This window comes from Anser brachyrhynchus (assembly GCF_964034855.1).
Source record: "Anser brachyrhynchus genome assembly, chromosome: Z".
Lineage (NCBI taxonomy): Eukaryota > Metazoa > Chordata > Aves > Anseriformes > Anatidae > Anser > Anser brachyrhynchus.
This window is the reverse complement of record NC_137697.1, coordinates 59,426,122-59,438,657: the sequence shown is the minus strand read 5'-3', so window position 1 is coordinate 59,438,657 and position 12,536 is coordinate 59,426,122. Positions and strand designations below refer to the sequence as shown.

Sequence of the window (12,536 nt, the reverse complement as noted above, 5' to 3'; positions counted from 1 at the left end):
GGTTTTAACCAGATAAGGAAAGCATTTTCCCCCATACGTGTGTGCTCATATTTCGTGCCTGCCACGCAAGATGGCTTGCACCAAACTCTGCCGGGCTGCAAGCAAGTGCCCCCTCGACCTGACGAGCACCGGGTGGGGGGAGGAAGCTGTTACTTTTTGTCTGATTTTACACAACACTCGGTGATTTACCGGGGCTGACAAACCAGCCGTAAAAGAAAGGAAAGCGAAAATCCCAGGGGAAGCTGGCAGGTGGAAGGAATACCCAACCGGGGGGAGGCCGGCTAGCCCGGTCCCGGGCCGCCCCTCAGCGCCTCCCCTCAACGCCTCCACACGCGTACAAAGCCCCGCGGAGGCCATTTGCTCGTTCAGCCTCCGTAACACCGTGTCCGCCTCCTCACCGCCCGCCCCGGGGCGGGGGCAGCACGGCCCGGCCCTGCCAGGCCCGGCCCAGCCCGACCAGCAAGCGGCGGCTGATCGCCGAGAGGCAGCGGGCAGAGCCGTGCCCATGGTGCTCATGACAGAGCAGCGCTGCGAGGCGGAGGAGCCGAAGGCTGGGCGGGCCGGCGGCAGGCGGGAAGGCAGGGGCGCCCTGCGGCTGTGAGTAGCGGGGAGCCCCGGCCTCTGCTCGGGACGGGAGATGTAGGGGAGGCGGGACGGGTCCCTGGCTAGCCCGGGAGGGAGGTGGCGAGTGCCCCCGGCCACTTGCCACCCCGCGGTGATGGCCGTCGATGTGCGAGGAGTTTGGCACCGGGGAAAGAAGGCGCTGGAAAACCCGCAGCTTTTCGCCAAGAAGGGGGCGTAGGGCGGGGAGTCGCTTTCTCCCTTTCTTTGGGGGTTTTCCTCCCGGAAGAAAACTCTGCACAAAGATTTAATCTTAAACAGGCTCCAAGAGAGCAACTTACCAGCAACTGGCGCCTTTTCTGGAAAGAAAGTCTGCAGAGGTCTGTGGGTTTGGTTCTTTTTTGCGTTGTGTCCCTGATCCCCAAGCAGCTGTATCCCCAAAATACATATCACGGTGAAATCTGTTGCCAGAAATAACTTTCTGGTTGGAGAGCAGCAATAACCCAGGTTTCTTCTGAATGTCCTTTGTCCCATGTGGTGTAGCCACATCAGAGACTTCACGTAACAAGGGAGGTGTAGCTCCCCAAACTTCAGAGCCCTCTTACTTCGAGCCTTGGGTCCTGATCCCCACCACAGAACTGTGCCAATGAACCTAACAAAGCTTTTCAGGTATACAAGATCCATATCTGATTCCGTGCTTAAGAATGGGGCCAGGAATCTGATGATTTAGAGAGAATTTATCATCAGATTTTTTACATGATGCTCTTCTTTGTCCCCAAGCATTTAATCTTTCAGAGTTGGATCTAGTGTGCTTTGAGAAGTGAGGTTAGTCTTAACCAGTGTCATAAATGGAGAAGTCTCCCTAACTACAGCCCTTTTCCTAGCCCTCAGCTTCTGCTGTTCAGAAGAATGTAGGTGTCGTGTGGGGGGCAGCATGGTGGTCTTTGGCTACAAAGTTTTCAGCAATTCTAACCTGGGCAGCAGGAGGGTAAAAACACCCGGCGTTGTGGAATACAGTGGAAGATGTTGAAATGTTTTGTCATAAACTAGAGAATCACTTAAACATTTCACAGCTGGAAACAAAGTTAGAATTTATTTGCCAATCCTACTTTAACTGAGAAGTGGATCCCTGAAGAAGCATTGTGTTTATTTGATGGTGACTTAACGTCAGAAACTAAGTAACTTTGGTTTGTTTGAAGTTAATCTGCAGGTGGGATTGTTCAGATGAAGAACAAGGGCCGTGACTTGGTTTTGTTTCACTCGGAGCTGAGCTAGCAAAAGTTAAATCACTGAAGATTTTTTTTTTTTGAAATATCTTAAATAAGCGTGTGCATGTCAGGGTGGGAGGGTGGGGTGTTCTTTCCCTTCATGTACTTCCAGGAAACAGTGTGCAACCAACAGGGCTCGTGCTGGCTTCTGCTTGAAAAAAAAAAATCCTTGCACAATTGTGGAGGCTCATGGAATCTTTTAGCATTTTCCAATGCACAGGGGAGAGAGATTTATGTATATGCTAATATGCACTTCCCAAAGGAATGCCTAAAATGTTGTTCAGTTTAGAGATGGACTTTGTGGCTCCATAAGCTTCCTCCAGCATAACAGTTCCCTGGAGGATAGGTTCCTGTGACAGATTGAAGCTGTACAAGTATCCATTTATTTATTTATTTATTTATTTTGTTTCAAGGTTAAATCTGAGAAGATTATCTGCTAGTGACTCAGGAAACTTTACACAGAGTTAAATACATTCGTATAGATGTAGAAAATGGACTTCTCTAGCATATTTGGTGACACGCATGTCTTCTTTGCAAAGCATGCAGCTCATCTCTGGGGCTTGAACAACCCCAGAGGTATCACTGAACGGAAGATGTGTGCTGTCATTATCCACATCCAAAATAGTGGTGCATGGAAAGTTCATCATTAAATGGAGTTCTTCCCAAGTGAGCCAAAAGTTCATGATCAGAAAGCACCTTCCAGGTGGTCTTCAATGACCACTATGTTCTAGGATGGCCTGGCACCAAAAGAGAGTTAACCATTGTGTTGTCTTCAGAAGACATTTATTTCTCTGACTTGTGGTGTGTTATTTGGGACATTTGTGGTGGTGCTCAGCTTGTCTAAGGAGCTGTTAGCCGTACTGCAGGGACTGCTGGTGGAACAGAAGTTGTATCTCTGAAAACAAAAGGCAGTGTATTAAAGAGAAGTGGCAGAGGTGTAATAAGGAGCACTTCATATTCAGTGTCAGCATCCTTCTCATCTCACACATACTTGTTTCTGGTGAGTTAGGGTAGTATTTTCTGGTTTCCACTACAGGCAGTATTTGTCCTGAGACCATTAAGTCTGTCTATGTGAGGGCAGGGTACTGAGTGACTGAATGGTAAGATATTGCTAACATTAAGTGGCATGTTCTGTCCTCTTACAGTTGCCGGCACAAGGTAATGTCCAGTTAATTTAAAGAAATGAAGAGCTGAGGCTTTGAAAGATGTAGAATCTTTTAGATTTTTTTTTTTTTTGAGCTAAAATAGGTTGTAGATCCTGGGGAAAATGCGCTACTGAAAGCAGTAGAAAATGCTTACAAGCAAATTATGTACTTCTGGGAAAAGACAGAAAGCGACTTTTATGGTGTTTTTCTCTGTATTATGCTGTAATAACAGATGTTAACTCATAATTATTTGTCAACTGATAAGTTAAAAGATAATTATTTGGCTGACCTGCATGTAATCACAGCACACTAACTTTTGTCCTTAATGATATTACTTGAGAGAAATAGAATATGCACAGAGGTAAGTGGAGGTTATTTATTACTCATTAAAAGCTGTATCATCTGATACAGATCAACCCCTTTCCAGCAGCTAAATTTCTGCTGTTTGTTTTTGCTGCTGTTTGTTTTTGAGGAGGAAGAAGATGTACATGTGTGCTTACATTCGCATTCTGTCCTGTTAATGCATTTTAAGTATCGTATTTTTTAATTCTTCCCTCTTAGTTCTTTGTTATTCTTTAAGGGGCAATTGTACTGTGTGATCTGAAAAGAAGGCTAGGATTGCAACGTGGAACATTTAAATTTGAGGTGTGCGAGAAATGAGACTTCTGATCTGGACAACCTCCATTTGTTCATGATAATTGTTTTTAATTGCTCCTACTTTTTTCTTTTTTTTTCATACTTTAGTTAAATTATATACATGCTCTAAGTTAAAAAAAATAAAAATAAAAAATTGTGCCATGTGTAAATGCATACCTCATGAATCTGAACAGACATTTTCTTTGTACTGAAGTCCTTCACATTGGCTAGCCTGAAATACTCCCAGATCTGCTGCCCTTACTGGTTATTCGTGGTCTACCAGAACTGCTTGTTGGCAATATAATACTATTTTCAGATAAGCTTTGGCCAGTGGGATTTGTTGCTGGTGTTTGACAGGTGATGCACAAAGATGGTATCAAAGTATTTTCACCTTAAAACCATCCCCATAAATGTTGCAGTCAAGTGGTTTGAAATCATGTACTCACTTAGTGGTGTTGCTGCTGAGACCAGTGGTCTTCATGCCCCGTATGTTGCTGTTGCCTGGTCCATCTACTACGCTGATCCACTGGAAAGCTTTCACCCATGTGACCTAAGCCAAACTGAGAAAAAAAGAAGAAAACTCACAAAGCAGTTCAACTAGTGGCAGTGTTAGAGCTAGAGCTTTCCCTAACCTCTGTTTCCTTTGTGGCTGAAGGAGGTGTCAAACCCTTTGGCTAGGACAGATATAACTGGCATACCTTTTTAGACTTGTGTTACTGTTACACCTGAGACACGTTGTGTTTGGTCTGTCAGTCTTTGCAGATATTCTTTATTCTAACCAAAATTGATAGGTAGGTCTGGATCCAGCTAGGATGCTTAGCAGCGGTCTCTTCAAATACTGTCCTAATGCAGAAAGTTCCTTCTCTGAACATAACAGGAGAGTGGGACAAGCTGTTCGTGCCTGTTCCTCCACTTTTATTTTAAAATAAGTATCTTGCTTTTTCTAGATCATCTCCGAGTTACCCAAAATTAGAGACATTTTCATGTTTTCTTGCCAGAAAGTTGCAAACAAATATTTAAAACATCTGTTTTTCCTTCCTGACAGTGGAAGGAGAGTCAGTGGGAGACTCGAGGAGGACATGGGCTGCTGTTCCTGGACAGGCCACTGCACAGAGCCCTTGCCTCTTTGTAAAACAGTGTAGTGTGCTGCCTCATGCTGGGGTGCCTGTTACAGTAATGGAATTAAGTGCAGGTAGGTGGGACACCTGAATAAAAGGGAGAACCAGGATTGTAGCGTATGTACGAAGAGAACACGTTTTCCTCTTCTTAATTACCCGGTAACTGACCATCAGTTCTATACCAAAATACTTGCTTCCTTTAACTAAATCTTCTACCTGGCACTGACAGGCTTCTGCCTCCATCCTTGAAAAATATCACGCATGCCAAGGTGAGAAAGGTTAATAAACTTCCCTGAAAGAGTGGCAAGAAATAACGTGCAAGTTGCAGATAGGCAGCAGAGAAACTCAGCAGGATAGGGGAGGTAGAGGCAAGCTGACACCTTCCTCCTCTGTGGATGGATGGGCGAAGCCTTCTAGTTACTTCACTATGAAACAGCAGTTCCTGAGGCCCCACAGGAATCAGTCCTGTCTAGGTGTGTCCACTGCAAAGATCTGTTCTTGTGGGCACTTCAGTGATATAGCCCTCTGGGAATCTTGCCATAGAAGAAACTCAAAGTTTGAGAGTGCTGGGCAAATACTGGCAGATAAAATGCTACAGTTAGGTACCCTGGTAAAATGATGCAGTCTTTTCCCAGAAAAATGAGCTGCATTAACTCTGGCATTTTTTTTTCTTCGTTAAAGGATGATTTTAACTCCCTTTAAAAGGTAATCCTGCAGACTATTAATGTGTGCCCCATCAGACTGTCTAGTGGCTGTCTACCTTCTGCTTCCCTCCCCCTTGCTAGGTTTCCTAATACACCCTTTCTCCTTACTGGTAGATAGTGTGTTTTTGTTTTGTTTTCTTTCTAGTTTAGGCTATTTCTAAAGATAGACCACCTACAATCTTGATAGTAGTTTTGCAGTTACCGTTTATGTTACAGTAGTTCAAGAAGAGCCATTTAGGTTTGCTCAACCTTTTTCTGGACAAGAAGGAATTTTATAGTACAAAAGTCCAGTGTATAATGAAATTGTAAGTCCATTCGACTGTGGGGAATTTTAGAATCCATGTAAATTTGCTGTAGGCCAGGTGGTGGAGGACAGCATGTGGACTGTGGAAATGCTCCACAATGTAGAGGAAGAGATTTACAAGGCATTCAGACTCTGTGTCCTGTGACACAGAAAACAGAAAGGCAGGCTGGCCTCACAGGGGTTTGGTCACCATCTGTTACATCTGGTTCTAAGAAGAATATCTTTTTCCAAGACTGTGGAAGAAAAATGGTTGTTTATATGCAGTGTCACAATCCAAGGCACTGTTGTGATTAATGCTGGTTAGGCCCATTGTGTCATCTTTGGCTAGTATTTCCTACTATGAAATAATATATTTTGTATTATGTGTATTTACATTCTTTGGGCCTGTTCCATTAACACATAGGCAAGTCTGTAAAAGAAATAGAAGTAAAAAATTAATTATAATAATGATCATCATCATCATAGATTGCAGAGATAATTATGGGAAATTCAGCATTGCCAGACCCTTGGTGAGCAGGGAGCCTCCAGTAGTTATTTTACTTTCCATCGAGGGTGGAAACTGATCAAAGCGTGGTGAAACAGGGTAGATGGACACAATTAGATAATCATTTTCATCTCAATTAGACATTAAGCCTTGATGTGTACTGTTCTTGCTGGGAATCCTGCAGCAACAAAAGTTGTAGTTGGGCATCCCTTGACATAACTTTTTTACATTTTCTGTGCTAATATAGTGTTGCCTTTTCCACAGAGAAATCTCATTGATGATTGTGGATTATCTGTTGTCAATTCCAGGTATGAAAGAAACTGCTACATGATCAAACCAAGTCATTCTTCTTTTTGTTAGTACCCTGATTAAAGAAAGAAAATGATTTTTTTTCACCATACATTGATTCAGACAGTTTGCATGCAGCATATTGAGTCCATAGTTCTAAAAGAGCCATGAAACAGTGTTCTGAGCAAGTGATTCCTGTTTTATGGCTTTATTCCTTCCCCTGCCACTTAAGAAAAAGAAAGGTGTTGGTAGGATTACTCCCAAACCTCTCCTATTATCTCTAACTGTTCTGCATTCTTAATAGCAGTCACTAATATAACTGATGGTGTCTGCTGCTTTTTTTTCTTTTTTCTTTTTCTTAAATCCTAATGCAGTCTGATATAACTACTTAATTTTTATTATTATTTTTTTTTCAGAAACACAGTTAATGCTGGCAGCCAAGTCTTTTATCATGTGGAGGCATGCCGCTCCAGAGTTCTTCCTCCAAAACAGAGATGTAGCTTCAGGTAGTGAGGCCAGACCTTTGTACGTATGCTCTGGTGATCGTGCCTCAATTGTGCAGATACAGAGAGAGATCTGTATCACCTTTGCCTGAGTGACGTAGCAGATCTAATTGATATAGCCCTGCGAGGTCATACTGAACACATGGATTGTGTACAATTGCAGTATTTATTTTAATTTAATATGGTATAGAACAGTTGGTAGCCCAGGCACGTAAGTGCCTTTGTCCTCTTTTTTCTGCACCCTGAACAAACCACAGATCAGGAATTCTTTCTTCTTTCTCTTCCCTTTTTCCTGTCACCTGTGGCAGCTAAAGATAAAAATGTGGTTTAATGAAAGGCTGCACATTTCTTCTTCAATAGGAATTATAGTTCTGCTTTTTTATCTTGTTCTGGGTTAGAAGATAAGGTAGGCTAGAACTAGGAAATAGGAAAAATTTCCCAACTAAAGGCTGCCAGCCAGCTGGAGAAGGAAAAAAGCACATGCTCCTGTCCTAAGTAGAAATGAAGGAGTATCTTCCCCTGAGACCTTTTATTTATTTATTTTTTTCCCTAGAAATGTGTCTATTAAGATTTGTGTCATGTGTTTGACTTGTCTATGCCTACATTCAGATGAATATTTGTTGAGCGCCCTGCTGAGACTCCCATGAAAACTGCACCATGGGGATCTTGTGGGGTTGAGCAAAGATGTGTATGAGTGGGCTTTTGCTTTTCGAAGTGGATATCTGAAACGGAAACTCCTGACAAGACAAGAGAGCTAAATGGCTTGTGTTCCTGTGCTAGTGTTAACCTAATAAAATATCTTGTTATAGTGTATCACGTTTCAGAGCACAGGGAATTCTTTTTTTTTTTTCTTTCTAGGGAACTTGATAGCAGTCTGGTTTTGATTAGACAGGGAATACAGCCAGTTAATAATAGATGGTATTTAGAGCAGAGAATTTACATACTTGCTAATGACGTCTGTGGTGTCACAGTGATCTTGCTGATGTCCAAGTAGTAAGGTGGTGTGAAACCTGATCTGGTCATTATGTGAAATGGCTGGTCAGTGGAGGGAAAAAAAAATGATTTCCTCTATCCTTAACAGTGTTGGAAGGTTTTTTGCTCAGTATTAACTCAAAAATTTCATTCATCCTTTTAATAAACTTATAGTTGCATAGACACCTGTAACACTCACAGGTAGTTCTATTCTTAGAAATAAGTGTGAATAGAACACAGTAAATTGTTCTGAAATAATAATTCTGAAATTCAGTACTTATATAAAAAATAAGACAATAATAATAATAAAGGCTTTAGCCATTGACAATCAATGCTAGCTGACATCAGGATTCCACCTGTGTACACAGACCAGCCACCATTATGCCATATTTGACTATGATCTAATGAGAAGAGAATTAGCCTGCACCTCGAACAACCTGAAGCAGCTGAATCTCAGCCTGGTTCGTACTTATTTGTATTAATAAATTGACCCTTTCCCTCATGGAGGATTTCACACCTCTGTTTCTTCATTAATGCTTTCCTGCTCTCTTCCATCTTGGGTGCAAATACCTCTGCTGGCTGTATATCTGTCATACAAAATACTTGAGTAAGAAATGCCATACAGCTGCTTTACCCATTTACTTTTCAGCCTTGAGTACAGGCTATATACTAAGTATGATGTCAAATTACACAAATACCAAAGATACTCTGCTGGGATACGTTATGGCTATCCTTAACATCTATTACAGCACTGTTAAAGCAGATTGCTATTCCTTTGTGAGTAAGGTAACTGTAGCTCATTTTCTTCCTGTTTTGATGATCTGTGACACTTTGTCTTAGAAAGAGGTTAAAACTTATTACTGTGAGCCATATTTCTCTAGGAGATGTACTTTCCTCCATAAACAGTGCCTTGTGCCATGTAGAGCTGGAGCATGGCTGAACAGACGGCTCTAAAATCCTTGACTTGAGCTCTGTTGATGGTTTGTACAGTACAGTTCTAATCTGCTATGAAGAGGACAATAGGAGAGTTTACAAAGGAAAAAAAAAAGGTATTTTCTTCTGTCCAGGGGTGAAATAATTCAACTATAAAAGGTATGAATGCAAATTTATCAGATGAAGCACTCCAGAGTCTGATTACATGACCAAAAAAGGTTTGTTCAGGCTTGTTTGGGGTGGAAAAGAGGTTTAGTGGAATGTCAGGACATAGCTTCTGAAGGAAAATTTAAGACTTCAGCATGGGTAGGCCTGGTGAAGGGAAGGCTGAGATGATTGCTCCTTTAGGGATGTCTGTGCTGAGGCAGTGGTAGCAGCCTGAGACATGTTTAGCAATGTCCTTCCAGACATCAGCATGCTTTGCCCTGCCCCCTTGCAGTCACCTCTACTAGAAGCAGGCTGCTGGGACATTTTTAGCCTATCCCTTTAATTTTAACTTCGGAAAGAGTAAGCAGTTCCTTTATCTGAACAGACTCATGTCTGCTAGTAAGAATAGCTTAAGTAACACTATTGTTATTATTTTGGCCTTTTTCACGGCTTCAATTTCTTTGACAAGTCCCTTTGATTTGTTAACATCTACTCAGTAAATCCAGTAGATACCTAAATGAGCTGAAATATACAGAATATCTTTGTATTCATGGTAAATATTTCCATGTATGTTGTACCAAGCCTGGCTGTAGACAATAGAGGTGAAGTTGCTCCATGCTCTTTTGGTCCACCTTTTGCAACAATTCAGCAGTCTAGCTGCTGCTGCAAAATTAATCCTTTTCGTATAAAAGAGATGAAGAAGGGTAACAGGGCTTCTAAGGTGACATGACAATCCAATATGTATGCCTTGTCCACAGAGGGAAGGTTGAGCAATGCTGACTGACTCCTCTTAAACTGTAGGAAAATACTGTTTTGTCTGTGGTTTTGCAAACAATCAAAATTGCAACCTCTGGGTATTCAAGATGCCTTTTTCTTTTTACATAGCTGCTGCATAATCTGTGGACTGTGGGACTGGTTTGTAACAACTTTCTTTGGCTTTCAAACTTCTTTTAGACCTGTTATCACCAGACCAAGTAGCCTGGGTTGTCTGTGTGATGGATCTGAAGAAGCTTTGTGCACAGGTGTGTGTGGATGTGGGCAATTGGAAGACAGTAACCACTAAACAGTCCTCAGGTTTTTGAGGTCTTTTACGTATGCCTGAGAAGTGTTTGGTAAGACTGTATCTGGCTTTTAAAAGCAGCAGTTATTCTTGGTTATTCTTTAAGGCTTCCTTTCCAAACTGTGGCCTATTACCACATCTCTTTTATATTACTTCGTTAGGTGTTTCTTATTCAAACGAGTTTTGAAAAGGACAAGGAAAAAATACACATTTTATAATTCTCTTTAATTTTTGATTTCTTGAAAAATTCCCACTGAATTAATGGGACATAGCATATTTTCATAGGAGTTCTGAATTTTCCAGGTGCTGTAGAAGATTAGCTCCAAACAAGAAAAACATTTGAAGTTCAGAAAGCTTTCTGTAGTGCCAAGAGCTTGATACACCAGTCTGTCAGAAAGCTTTTATTCCACAGAAACAATTCAAATCAGACAAGATGAAGTTCCTCTGACTTTTGAAATGCGTCAACTGATAATGTACCTCTGAACACTTCAGTAGAATGAAACTTTGTTTGTTTGCCTTGGTTAATTTATTTCTTTGCATTTTCCCTTTTATGTGATTTAATCTTAAATTACCTATGTCAGTTACTGGTGTATGTTTTTAAAAGAGACGTTTTTACAAGGAGTTTAACTACACTGCTTATAACTAATGTTTATTTTATCCTTGTATCTAAGTGAAGTTGTGATCCCATAGTAAGCACAAGCCCTTGGGTTAGAAAATACTCCCTGTGACAAACTTCCTTTATGCTGGAGACAACTTTTTTCTTTTGGCTATTATTTTAAATAGGCTTAATAGTAGTATCAAGTCTATGATACATATTCAGTTTGAAAAATGTTTATTTTCGTATCAGCAAAGTCCTGATGTTTCAAACTTTACATGCTTTTCTCTGATATTTGCAAATATTCATTTACATGCAACTATTGTTAACAGTTGTATTAAGCACCATGTGATTTCTTAAGTGCCCTTGATCTTTGTTTTTGCATGGACTTCTGACTTTTGTGTTCTTTTTAGAAAGCATTTATGAATTCATACTTACACGTGAAAAATGTAAGGAGTGATTTAATTACCTTGTGGCTTGACAAAAGATAGTGTGCTGTTTTTTAGGTCATACCTCTGATCTCGACTTCTCCAGAAGGTCAACTAAAATAAGATTCTTCTGATATTTTAAAAATATCTATTAGGAAATCAGCTGCAATGTGGAGCTACAAATATCAGAAATGTAAGGACAAATCCTTACGTAGTTTTCGAAGTGGGCACACAGGAGAGGAGTGAAGGATAGATACAGCAAGACTGTCAGCTGGTAGGAATGTACCCAATTGCTACTATCAGCCGAATGTGTTTAGGAGGGTGAGTCTCCTCATCTTTGAGATGTTTTGGAGGCAGCTCTTGTTTGGGTATGTTCTCTCTGTCCTTGGCTGCAGAAGACGGTCCTGGAGAGGTGACTAGACTGACATGGTAGAGCTCAGCTTTTCCACACAGAACACTCAGTAGGATTAGTGTGGTGAGATGCCCTGGCTTTATTCCCCGTCTCTCTGGCATCTGAAAGCAGCTGGAGGGCATGAGTTTCAGACAGTAGCAATTCAGGAATAGCAGTGGTTAAGAGGGAAGGTAAGGGGCTTACCATCAGAGACAGAATAGAAAGATTCTTAGGTTTAACTGCAAAGTAGGGATTAATTTACAGGTGGTGGAAAAGTCATTTCTTTACTTTTATACAAGTAATTATCATATATGTAAATGTGAATACAAGCAATTATTACTTATCAAGTTGTAGGTAATTATACAATTAGGGGTAACAAAACATCTAACCATGCTGGTGGGTGTAAGTGAACACCAAACCCCATGGCACAGGTATTTTTTGAAACAAATTTCTGGTACAGAAGTGTGGGTGTGACACAGGCTGCTTTGATCTGCCAGGAGCATTGTCAGGTTAGAATGGCCAGCTGTCCACAGCAGTGATGAAGGATGCTGGTCAGGCTCTAGGCTCAAGCAGCTACCTCTTAAGAATATCGCTGTGTCATAGCCTTATTCACATGGGATTTTCAATGCTGCACTGCTCTTTTCAAACACAGGTGGGATTGAACCTGACAAATTTGCCTCATCTCGTTCCTCATAGCACTAATGCCTGGTATTCTCTGGCCTTCCTTGAATCCTACAAATTTGGGGAACAGAAAAATAGCAGATAGCAACACCTTAGCTAAGACATTTGTAGGATTTGCAAGCTTTTGGAATATAGGCTTGACGGGTCCATCCACTTAAAATCTCAAATGACATAAAATCTCTTTTATTTGGGTTTTTCAGGCAAAAGACTGCGTTCCACTTAAAATCACCCCATTTAATTCTAGTGATGTTGGCTGAGACTAAAGCTGGTGTCTGGTGGTCAGGCAGGGCCAGTCCAATGAAGCAACAGGGAATCTAT

The 12,536-nt window shown here is 41.3% G+C and overlaps 1 protein-coding gene across 2 annotated transcripts in view; it reads left to right on the top strand.

Annotated features, from left to right (window-relative positions):
- The first annotated feature begins 239 nt into the window (after nt 1-239).
- GRAMD2B (GRAM domain containing 2B) overlaps nt 240-12,536 on the top strand; it is a 32,638-nt gene continuing 20,341 nt past the window's right edge. The window contains exon 1 of one of the 2 annotated variants that reach the window (XM_080573968.1): nt 240-597. In XM_080573968.1, coding sequence (XP_080430094.1) covers nt 506-597 — 92 coding nt within the window. In that variant the 5' untranslated portion in view covers nt 240-505. The remainder of the gene's footprint in view (nt 598-12,536) is intronic. The other variant, XM_080573967.1, reaches the window with a different exon arrangement.